This window comes from Cebidichthys violaceus, unplaced genomic scaffold (genome assembly GCF_023349555.1).
Source record: "Cebidichthys violaceus isolate CVI_PGR_0920_01 unplaced genomic scaffold, fCebVio1.0.p SCAF_9, whole genome shotgun sequence".
NCBI classification, from domain to species: domain Eukaryota; kingdom Metazoa; phylum Chordata; class Actinopteri; order Perciformes; family Stichaeidae; genus Cebidichthys; species Cebidichthys violaceus.
This window is the reverse complement of record NW_027176975.1, coordinates 11,126,868-11,139,533: the sequence shown is the minus strand read 5'-3', so window position 1 is coordinate 11,139,533 and position 12,666 is coordinate 11,126,868. Positions and strand designations below refer to the sequence as shown.

The window sequence follows — 12,666 nt, the reverse complement described above, 5'->3', positions numbered from 1 at the left end:
CTTGCTTGCTATTTTGTTTTTATTGCACTGTATCAAAGGCGCACTGTTATAAAATAAAATTTTATTGGGCAGCAAATGTGTGTAATTATAGCCAGCTTTTTTCACTCATCATAAATATATTTTTCTCATTTGTTTTTCTAATTAGAAAAAGAGGGAATGGTTATCCAAATGTGTATGTGACAGACTCAGTGATGTGTGGTTGTAATGGCAGGTAATGTCCAGCAGAAGTCAGACTAGTATAATGTATTCATGTTTTAGGAAAATGTGGCATTAACACATAATGGTTAGGTGTTTAAACCTGTGCAGAACCACTGCTAACACACTCTGTACGTTTGTGTCTGCTGGCATGCTAAGAATTTGATTGCAAGCCAGACTTGAGTCTTGCTTTAGTCCCTCTTGTGCTTTCCACGCAGTTAATTCAGAGAATCGTTCCAGTGTGTGGATGTGTATACATTATATACAGTATATATAATACGTTAGAGCTCTCTTTTTTTTCTTTCCTCCCTGAGGTGTTCCCTTGTCCACTGCCTAATATAGGATCGCATCCATCATAATGTAGTTTTTTCTCATAAGATGGGTGCATATTCAGAGTGATAATAGTCAAGGTTGCAACTACAGACAGTGTGACACATTATTGTGCAGATACAAAAATTGGATTCTTAAAGTCATTGAAACATTAAGATCACTGAAATATATTTTGTCTTAACATCCTTCACACTTGACAAGCTCAGACTTACAAGCTTCAGTCTTGATAACTTTGGGTCTGTACACTCGTTATTTATTTCCTGAGTAGTCCTGAAAACTGATCCTGGAATTCTTCAAGTTTAATAATGTAAGAACAGTAGAGGATGTAGGATAATAGTTACTATATGTGTGTATATTTAGAATATAGAAAACCACATGTAATTACAGTGGGATCAGCCACAATCATGCTGCTGAAGCCTGTAGTGCTTTCATTCCATGAAAAGGAAACCGAATAAATTTCCCATATTTCCTATACTGGTGATTTGCAGCCTGTATACACCCACTCCTCTGGTTCTAAACTGGTGGGCAATTGATCATACACTGTATGAGTATGTGAGGCAGAGAGAGAAACAATAGGATTTTGTGGTACCATCATGTAACAGCATGATTGTCTCCTGTTTGTTTGAATCATGTGATCTTCCTCCAGCTGCTCCACAGCCATTTCTCTCTGAGTAAAGAGCGGCCCCTTTGTTTGTGTACAGACTGTGGTCGGCACTTTATAGCCCACTGTGACTGTGCCAGTGTTGACTGCTGTATTTGATTCTCACTGTAGCAGTCACTTTTGTTTTGTCCCGTTTGTGTGCATTTGTGTGGGCAAAAGATAGAAAAGAGGGACAGTAACAGGAGAAAATGTAGTTTGTGGGATTTACAAATAGAATATGCACTGTAAACGAGGGGTGATAAACCAGACCTATCTTTTCCCCACAGATGGATTTAAAATCTGCCACGGCAAAGCCTGCACATAAGCCCCATGCTTGCCTGACTCTGCAGCAAACTGAGCTGCCCAAAGGGCTCGATGGAGCCCAGCGAGGAGTTAAAAGGGGGTCAGACCTAGCTTGGGAAAGCACTTCTCCCCTCTGTGACTGTCTACCCCCTACTGTCCAGAGTGGCATGAGGCGTGTAAACATAATCTGCATTTCACATAGTCCCTTCTAGGAAACAGACAGACATCCAAGCGGGAACACATTGTTGCATGAGTTTCAGCGCCTTCAGCTATTTACTCACACTCTAGCATCTCCCAGCATCAACAAACATCCTGCTTTTAAATAAGAGACTTGGGGGGAGATTAGAGAAACGGGCTACACAAGCCCCTTTCTCTTTTTCCATGTGACCGAGTACCACACCCCCATCGCAGAACTACAGACATCATTATGTTTAAAATAAAGTGAGCATAGTGCACCATGTTGGTTGAAATATGGGAAATGCAACACTACTTATACATCTGTTCCGAAGAAAACAAACAAGATTTTATAATTGGCAGACGGAAAACAGATTGCTGTATTAAGACTATTCATGACTTAGTACAAAAAATCAGAAAAAATGCTCACCATCACAATACAACACCATAATGCTAGACAATGGGTTTGAAGAGTTAATTGCCTACCCAGTGTTAATTAAAGCAGTTGTGTTGTAAATAGTAGGACAATCAGAGTGTACAATGGCATACAATTACACATACCCTGATGTAGACTTTATCTTATCGCATTGATTTTCAGGCTTTTTAACCCACAAGAACACGAACCCATTTTTCCTGAAAGGAAAATTATAGGGGATATAAAACAGACTAAATGTACCACATGAAACACATTTCTGAAAATATTTTCTAAATACTACCATAAATAGTTAAATCTTGTTTGTTTGTTTGTTATATTTACTAATAATTTGATCAATTTGACATTATTGTATGTTTGTATCTGTTTAAATGTCTTTTGCATTCAACAACAGAACATATTTTGATTACAAATAATTGAATCAGCTAAATAAATTGAGCAGCTCATTACTATGGCGTTACAAATACGTCACATTGTTTTTTTCTGAGAGGATTATAAGTTTAAAAGCCCGATGTGACATACCTATCACAACAATATTTCCATACGTTTGTTTATATATGTGTTAACCCTGCAAAAACACGTCAAAATGACTGCTGTGAGAAGGGCCTATTAAGGCTACACATGTTAGTAAAACATAATTGGTGGTGTAGTGTCATGCTTTATCCATCTCTACTGACTTGCATAAATAGGCCTACCTCAGATATACAGTATATCGCTATAGTAAATCTCTACACGGCATTCTACGCCGGTAGAGGTCTCCGGATACAAGAAAGGGCAAAGTGAGGTCCCAGCTCCACCGCATGGGGTGTCACCGTGTCACTCACTGCTGCGCGCACAAGGGGCAGTGTTTGGGAAAGTTAAAAGTCAGCTGTGAAAGGAAGACTCCGTGAATCAGTTGTTCAGTCTCGGGTCCTACATCAGAAGAAACGTCAGTGTTTGATTTGGGCGCTTGCCTTAATCTCTTGGGAGTTTTTTTCCTCTGGTGGGGCCGTTTTGTGCCACCTGGATCTGCGCCGGGCTGTTTGGGTAGTTTTTCGAAGCGATTCCTCCCCAGTTTGCGCTCGCTTTAAGTCTAATATAGCTTGATAATACGGGCTGCACAGGGCTATCTGTGAAGTTGGCAGAAGGCGGAGACGATGTTTTGCCGAAATCAAACAGCAAGAGCAACCGTTGCCCGCGGCTCTGCCCTTGAAATGGAGATACGGCGAGGGAAGTTCAGAAAGAGCGTTTTCCTGGACACATCACAGGTAGACCAGATATCACCACCGACCCACCAAACAACACACACACACACACACACACACACACACACACACACACACACACACACACACACACACACACACACACACACACACACACTCACTCACTATGGGGGATTCAATGTTTACAATTTTGACTGATCTCTCTTTCTCTGCAAACTAACTTATTGGCACACATGTATCTAGTTCTGAAGGCTTTTGAGACTGTAGACTGCTTTGCTTTGTGTGATATTTTAATTAAACTGCACTGGAGAGCTGTGCTGCTGCGTTCACATCCTCAAATTAAAGCTCTTAATTGCAAACATTTTCAAACTACTTTGCATTTCACTTTTCTCTAAACAAAACAATTATATCCCCACTGAGGCTTAAAAGTGTGCCTGTGGTACTCTCCGTAGTGTGTTGAGAGTAACTTAAATGTACTTTTTTGTTATGTTCGATCTCTCTTAGGGTTGTTTTAATACTGCTAGTTTAATATTGTATAGCTTTGTTGAGATGCTGGTACCTTCAAATGGTTATTGGATGACATTTGTTTTGCCATACTGGCTGATTTTTATTTCTAAAAATGCATCATAAACTACTCTCAAGAGACCTCTGTTTCCCTTGATAGTCCCCTTGAACAACTGTTCTCACATTCTTTCATTGAATAATATTGCAAAATAAAAAAAATAAAAAGCTCATTGTATTTCTTTTAACTGCCTTGGTTTTGACTGTCATGTGGACATTCACCCTTAAGGGACTAGTCAAAAAAGTCTGCATCCAAAAGTTGAGAACTGGGTAAGTCAGAGCTGTAGCCTTTGTATCCCTCTCAGCTGTGTATCACTGGATTACAACCGGTACTCTTCATGCATGTTTTCCTCTTCCTCCTTGCAAAGCTCCCATGTCAACATCTGCTTCATATTAGCCACTGTTTGTCGGCAGAGCAGACGGGTTCTGAGGCGACTTCTAATCTAACCTCTAATTATTTTTTACTGACGGCCAAATTTAATACTCTTTTGATGGAATGTCCTCCCTCTGTTTATCTCCATTCTCATCCTCTCATTCACACGCAGACATATACATATACACACACACACACACACACACACACACACACACACACACACACACACTTGTATACACACACACACTTGCCTGTGAGCTGTGGGCAGTTTGCACATTACTTTGGTTTCACTTGAGAGTGCTGGTATTTGGTTGTTCAGTCAGAAACACGTTCCAGTTTTAGGGGTGGTTTGTGCTTTTTGTACAGTTTCGGAAGGTCAGAAAATAGTTTTTGGTGATACTAGACAGAAAGAAGAGGGATGTGTGTGCAAGAAGAGAGTATCAAGGAGAGATAATTTAGTTTTGGGATTCAATTGTAAGGAATGTTAATGGTGCAATATAGCAAATGGAAGAGAGAAGGTATTGATTCTGTCTCTCTCCTTCCCTCTCTGAGTCTCTCTCTCCCGTGTGTGTGTGTGTGTGTGTGTGTGTGTGTGTGTGTGTGTGTGTGTGTGTGTGTGTGTGTGTGTGTGTGTGTGTGTAGGCATACGTCACCTTATGTGTACTAGTTGTTTTTAAAATTCAAGTCACAGGAAAACAGCACTAACAGGCACACACATATTGAAGTGCAGTTAGACACCCTGATCTGGTGTCTGAGCAGCATCAGTTCATATCTGACACACAAACTCGTTAAGGCCAGTAAAACATAACACCTCCTGGAGGTGCAGTAGTGCTAATGTGGTGAAGTCTGTTCAGTATCTCAGGCAGGACTGAATGATCTCATTTGTTTTTCGGGTTGATTTTTTTTTTTTCAGATGACTCGAGTTGATGATTATAGCCAGAGCGAGCAAACAGTGTTGTCTTATGTAATATTTATTTATTTATGTATTTATTTGGCCAGCGGGATCGGGTGAGGGTTAGATGAGGAGGGAGCTGAAGTGGAAACGGGAGGAGGATAAAATGAAAAGGGAATAAAAAGGGACTCACCAGGCATATGCCGAACTATCACATTCATCATTAATACAAGCTTCACGCATATTCCACCTCTAACCCATATTACATTCCCCTGTTTAGTCTCTGTATTAGTTATGTATCAGGGTAAAGACTCCCCTTCTTCTCACAACAACAATCATTGCTTCCTTAACTGTGTAATCTGCTCTTCGCTGGTTCTCATACAAGATTAATTTGTGTCTCTGCCTTTGTTGCCAATGCTAATGATCCTCTTTCAGGGACTGAGACTTTCCTCCGGCTCTGTGTGTTCGGACTCTCTCAATGCCACTGTGGAACTGCTCTGTGGCATTTCAATGAAGCAGGCTACCTCAGTGTGAAAGCACCTTATTTTCCCTGTGCCAAGGGATATCACGTTTGTTTGTGTGAGCGTTCATATGGTCCAAAAATGTGTGCCTCTTGTGTAGATGTGTGTATGTGATGGTGGTTTATCTGGAATTTCTGTCGGTCAATGACATGTTATCAGAGAATGAAATGCAGAATGCTCAAACAACTGATAGGGAAAGTCTCCTTTGTTGGACTGAAGCCAAAGTGAGTAGTGCCAACTTTGTTTGCAAACTCATTTGTATGTATCAATGGAAATGTGTGTTCAGTGGAGACATTTTTTTAGGACTCTCCCTATATGCCTAAGTTATCCAACTTAAACTGTTGCATTTGACCATTCATAGCAGTGAAACTTTGTTTTTTAAAAGGATGCTTTTAATATCTTTTGAATGGAGTAAAATGTGTTTTGTGTGTGTGAGTGAGTGAGTGTGTGAGTAAATGAGAGAGCGAACGAGGCAGCAAATGAAGCCAGGACTGCTATTATTAATCTAGAGACTGCAGAACCAGACTTCGGGGATCTCTGTGGACTATGTGCCTAATTAATTAAGACAATCAATTATGTAAATAAAAGATTAAAATGTTACAAATTTTTCCAGGCGTCTATTTTGAAGTTTAGACATATGATGTCCTTGGCTAGTTTTTGTTTTCCTTGTGAATATAATTCAAGTTTATCAGCATCATCAAGAGAAGTCCTGCCAGTCTGTCTTGCTGTGCTCCGACTCCACATCGTCTGAGGTCCGGTTCTGAATCATTCTGCTGTGTGCGCATCACAAATTGACAGGGCTATATGGTGAGAGAGTGGAAGGAGAATGAGAAACCGAGCAAAAGATTACGTGCTCATGAAGCATATGTCCTGAAATCCATTCTGCAGCCGTCTTGTCGATCCTCTGCCTGCCGGTCTCAGTGGGAGCAGAGAAGACATCTGCTTTGTACATCCCTCCTCTCTGATCCACAAGGCCACCAGTGTGTCTCTGCACTCTGTTCTGTCTCAGTCCTCGTCTGCACTGCTGTTTCAGTTAAAGCCACCCAGGCATGCAGTGGGAGCCTGGGTTTGTGCAGTTATTATTATGGAGGTGGGGATGGAATGCCCTGTATTTCTTATGTTTAACTCAAGGATGGTCCCCACTATAGTCCACACCACTGTGGCTACCACTAGCATCAGTATGCAGGGCCAGGAAGTGGTTAGATGTATGTGTGTGTGTGATGACACACCCATCCACCCACACTCTCCCCCAGCCTGCAGGAGTGTATGGCAAGGTCTGGGTGCCTTGTGTAGAGTAAAAGCTTTAACAACTTTTGGCTGTGGTTTGGTTGGTTTTTGGTGCTTTGCCCTTCTCCACCCTGTAGATCCACAAACTCTCACCAGTAAGTATCCAAACTAAACATACTAGTGGCTTTAGTGACATTTTGGATACTATGGTTGTTTCCCTTGCTCAGCATATAGTCACCCACCCCGCGGGTCACACCAGGAGTGCAGTAACCCCTGGAATTTGGGTGATGTGATGAAGTGTTCTGATCTTTCAGATAGGGGGAATATTTTTTGCTTTTGTCAGTGGAAACGTAGCCATCCTTGAGTTATTTCTCCCAAGTCTGAGATAATGTCTAACTGATATGTTTTCTCCAGATGCTTGGATTTATGCCTGGTTCATAGTTCACAGAGGAAGATCATGCACTTGAGACAGCCTTTCAGTGTGGCTTCTGCTAGTGTTTAATGTGGCCTGGCAGAAAAAAAGCAATGAACTAATCCTGTTTATGTAAGAGGGAGAGAGGTCATATAGTTGTTGCCAGGACAACACTTTTGCCAGCAAGAGGAAGCACCTCAAACCATAAACCCATTCGGGGAAAAAGTCGCTTTCAAGGAATGCCAAAACGTCCCCTGAGTCTCCCTCTTAATGCATCTCTGTGTACCCAGAGAACAATGAGCCATCGCTGCACTGGAGCCTAAAACCGAGCCCTGTTCTGGGGCATGAAATGCCAGGCTAAGAGGCCCAGGGGCATGGGGCTTCTTAAGAGTGGATGCATTCTACCAGATACCCCGAACAACTACAGTGTCAAAGTTGCCAAACCTGTCCTGCATAGAGTTCTGTGAGAGAGTTATGATAGGAGATTTGTAGCTCAATCTTCCAAATTGGTTTGGGACTGCCTAGTAGTGCTGAAATCTGTATGAACTCTAAAGTGTGCATGTGCAGCCTCGGGGCATCTTGAACACTGCAGGGGTGCAGGGGAGATGCCAGTGAAAAGTTTACCCCTTCTAAGACCCTTCCTCTCGAACAAAGCTTGGCCACTGGAGCTTTCTGCTTGGAGGCTTTCTTGGTATGCAGAGCGATATTTGAACTAGCAAATGTTTAACTTTTTTTTTATTACACAGGCTTTGTGTATACGTCATTGTGGGGCACTGTTCCCACTCAGCCTCTTAGTGCTAGCACAAATGAAAAAAATTGTAATCTCAGTTTCTTCAAGCCGTGAGAAAAATTAAGCCAATCTCTTGCTATTGTTCCCATGGTAATGACTGGACTGTTTGCCTAATAAGTTTAGTGAAAGAGGTAACAAGGCTTTATTGTTCAAATACAGTATTTAATACAAGATTATTACTTCTTTTACTATTGAATTCACATACACACATTCTTTATCTTTTTATGCAACTAGGCAAGGTTATGTTATAGTTTATTATTCAACACAATAGGTCTGTTGTTTGTAGGAAATTTCATGCATCAAATGTAATTCACGTAATGTCCTTGCTGTGAGGTGGTGATAATCTCTTTCGGTCTCCAATTTGTTAATTTTCATTGTGAGCTATCTGAACAACCGCTGACTATCCTCATATACTGTGGGTTTGTTCACTTGTTGTTGGGCTTCAAAATGCCTGAAGGTCTCTGTTCGTTCCTATTTCATAGGACACTCACTGAATTGTGAATCAAATACACACACACACACACACACATACATTAGTCTCCTAGTTAGCGGATGTCCTCCTACACTGGCCCTTTAAGGACCACTGACAGGACATGCTGGAGAAACCATTTAATGCTTGACTTGCAGCGAAATTAGATTATGAAAGTCATGTTGTTGTTGTTGTTTGTTTGAATTGCATTTAGTAGTTAGTAGTTTTTATGCATTTATGTTTTTACTGTCTTCTTTTACTTATTGCTCTAGTGTTCTGATTCTATTCAGTAATGTATCTCCTGGTCCTGATTGCTGCAAATGGATACAGAGGAAGAGTGGACTGACTCTGTGAGGGCCATACATGTTTTAATGCATAAGTGTTTGGCTGTGGAATGTGGTTGGTGGCCTGCGTCTCTATGTGGAAACTGGAACTGGTGTCGGACCGAGTTTAACAGCTGAGGGTCTTTTGCTGAGGTTGCAAGTGAACCCCACCCAAACAAACCACAGACACAGTACATTTTCTTGTATGTCACAGGACTTCACTCTGAACAATTAGTTAATAGAGGAAGCCGAGAAAGATAATGGACATGTATATACATGTAGGGATGAGCAATGTATTGATATTATATCATTGTTGTGATATGAAACCAGATATTGTCTTAGATTTTGGATATTGGATACCGATGGTCAACCTTACAATATTGAGGTATTTGGTCATAAATATCGTATTTGATTTACTTAATATTGCCTAGCCTATGAACACATACACACACATACAGGAAGTGAGTCATAGCATACTGTAAGTATCCAGTTCACAGATGTCTGCATCTCCATGTATGCCTGCACGTTTCCAACCCTCCTTACTCTTCTGTGTTATGAATGAAAGCTACTGTTCTGAACTCTTCATTAGTCATTCGTGATAACTGCAGTTCGTCAGCCTCTGTTACACACACACACACACACACACACACACACACACACACACACACACACACACACACACACACACACACACACACACACACACACACACACACACACTTCTTCAGACAGTGACTAAGCAGCAGTGTCTCCTTGAGCAAGGTCCATTGCGTATTATCAGACATAGACAGGCTTTGTTCACACAGTGTGCGCTGTCCGAAGAGAGGCTGTCCCTGGCAGTGACAGAGTTAACTGACAGATGGAGAGATAGATGGAGGTGATGAAATCACTGGATACATTCCCACTCCCGCAGATGGGGAAACTTCCTCCATGCATCATCAAACCTGTCTCATTAGGTTACCACCTTGGTTAGTGAAGTGGATAATGCTTTTGAATCAAGAGTAGTAACCCAGAACTGTTGCCATGAAAGTCCCTTGTCTCCCTATTTTTACTGCATAACTCTGGAGAATATATGACAATGGAAGGATCTAAAACAATATGAATACCAGAGTTAAATAGGTTTAAAATAAACTGAGATTAGTGCTTAGATTATGTAATACAATAACACAATGTGTTGTTTCTTCCAGATTAAAGTTGAGGGCAAAGGTTGATATTAAAGAAACATATTACGAATCTTTACTGCCTCTGTGAGCTTTTACGTCCTTCCACTGTTTTATCCTCCACAATCTATCAACCTCAATGCCTCCCTTCCCCAGGAGAGACATATTTTGTGGGCCACACCACTTCTTTGAGGCTCTGGTCCCCTGATATAGCAGGGAAATTGCCATATACTGTAGGGCTAACCCACTTTCCTGATCCAGATTACACAACGGAAGTCGTCCTTTTGTCTTTTACTTCTAGACAGTCATAGACGATTACTGTTTGAGTGATAAAGGGACATAAAACAATCTATTTTCACTGTCTCGCTGTTTCACTGTCTTTGGATTCACACCCCACAAGAGACCTAAACCTATCGAGCCTGGCGCTTACATACGGCAGAACAGAACTTGACTGCCTCATCCCAAAGGTATCTTCTTCCTGTGAACATAAGACCCCACTGTGTACTGCTTTGTTAAACATTGACAAAAAGACACCCACACACACACTCACGGATTCTGATGCGTGTGTGTGGTTTCATTTACAGTTCAGGACAGTTGTTGTCAGCCCCCTTTGACTTATCACACACAGCTTAGAAACATGAGAGGCTTTGTCTCTATGTGGAAAAATACCATTCTCTCACAAACTCACTATCCTGGAGAAATAGTTGCAATAATTGAGCTTGTGAAACACAGATTTTTTTCTTTCTCCCTTTTTTTCTTTTTCTTGTAAATCTTTCTCGTGTTATCAAAATAAGGATGGCTGCTTTGTTCCCCTTGTGCCCCCCGGTTATAACATTGGTAACACACAAAGCAGATGTTTGGGTTTTGTGTACGGACATGTAAACCAAACAGGTCGACTGTGAATTACAGTTTGAAAATATAGGTACTGCTTCACAATAAAGTGACATAAACCCAGATAGTCAGTGACAAAGAGGTCACTTAGCTTTCTGTGTGAATCCATTACAACACTATGTTCTAAGTTTAGCCTGTAACTTCTCCAGGGACAAGTCATTATCCTTCTATTCCACATTAAGGCGGAAGAATATATGGAGCATGTCAATGTCCGCCTACTATGCTACATATTTTCTGCTGTTCTTCATTGGTTTCTGGACATGGAGGCTTTTTATCCCATTTTCCTATACATCACATAACTACCTGACTTTATTATGAAATGGATGGAGTTAGGGCCTCTCTTTCATATAGAGGAATGCACTGTGAAAGGAATCGATACAGAGGAATGTTTAGAGGTGTGTGTGTGTGTGTGTGTGGGGGGGGGGGGGGACAGAGTCCTTTTTTAACCACAGTTAAAAAAGGACTCTATCCCAAATAATTTAGCAAAGAATTGAGTCTAAATTCAGTATCTTAGAGGAAAGAGGGCGAAGGGGCACCACCACCAATGATGTTGCTCTTTGTTTTGATGATGCCGAGCAGGTGTTTGACTTTATGAGAGCAGATGGGTCTATTATGCATGTCTGCCTTCCCTGCATGCTGCATAGTGTACTAGTCCCTGCCAGCATGCCTGTGTTTTAATGTGTTTGTTTACTGGGCCCAGTGGCAGACGGTGTGGTGTCAGATCTTGTTGTATCGTTGTGTTGTTCCTGCTGTCTCAGCAATTACTTTTATCGTGTCTGTTGCTAGTTTTCTATTATTGCCTACCTCAAGAAAAAGAACAATATTGGATATTTACTCAGGTTGATTTGGATGCTTAATGGCCCATCCTGAAAGTGTGTTATGCCACTACGAGCATACCATGAAATATAAAGGGTAGACAAAATACTCTTCTGTGAAAAAGGACTTAAATGTTGAAGTTACAATCATATTACCAAAAACGCTGATAGTAGGGGATCATATTGAATGCCAGTTAGCGTCATTTGTCAGCACTAAAAGAGGTCAGCATTTTAAAATATGATTGTAGCATAACAAGAATCATATGTGTCAAAATAAGGTTCTTCATTTAAAAGCTGTAAAATATATTTATGTTTAATTTAGAACCTTCAAAAAAAAATATTGTGCTAAAAACTAAACTATTTCTAACATTTCTTAGACGAAATTACTAATCCAAAACAGAATTGATTGATTAATTGTCTACGTAACTAGCCTTGTAAATATATAGTGTGTAGTTATAAACACATTATCAAGTACAATATGTATTAAGGGTGTACTGTATGTGTAAATGTAATCCGAATTTAGCTCTCGCCAGGGGATCCCCAAAGTTGTGACTAGCCAGCCAGATGAGAAAACCAGCTGACTAAGGGATGTTTGCAGCTGATTATTTGGGTGTTGTCAAATTTCATGTTAATCAAGAAAACTCAAACGTGTGTTCTTGAAAGCAAAACAACTAAAATACCACTAATAAACATTTTTATTAGATTTAAATTTAGTGTTCTAAAAAATTACAACCTGAACTCAAACATTACTCCAAAACATGTTGTTAGGTAAATTAAAAAGTGATTGGAGGTAAAATATCTCAATTAATTTAAACAAAATCAACAGAGTGACCCACGCATATCAACCTTTCTTCTGCCTTACTCCTAGCTGACCAGAAATCAGTAACCTTTAAAGATGTTATGCTTGTCAATTTGAGATATGGGCTCCCTAATGTCTCCTCTGCAGATG

General features: G+C 40.7%; 1 protein-coding gene across 2 annotated transcripts in view; it reads left to right on the top strand.

The window, feature by feature from the left end:
- The first annotated feature begins 2,933 nt into the window (after positions 1-2,933).
- The window catches only part of rtkna (rhotekin a), a 55,176-nt gene continuing 45,443 nt past the window's right edge, over positions 2,934-12,666 (top strand). For both annotated transcript variants that reach the window (XM_068703394.1, XM_068703399.1), the window contains exon 1: positions 2,934-3,322. In XM_068703394.1, coding sequence (XP_068559495.1) covers positions 3,212-3,322 — 111 coding nt within the window. In that variant the 5' untranslated portion in view covers positions 2,934-3,211. The remainder of the gene's footprint in view (positions 3,323-12,666) is intronic.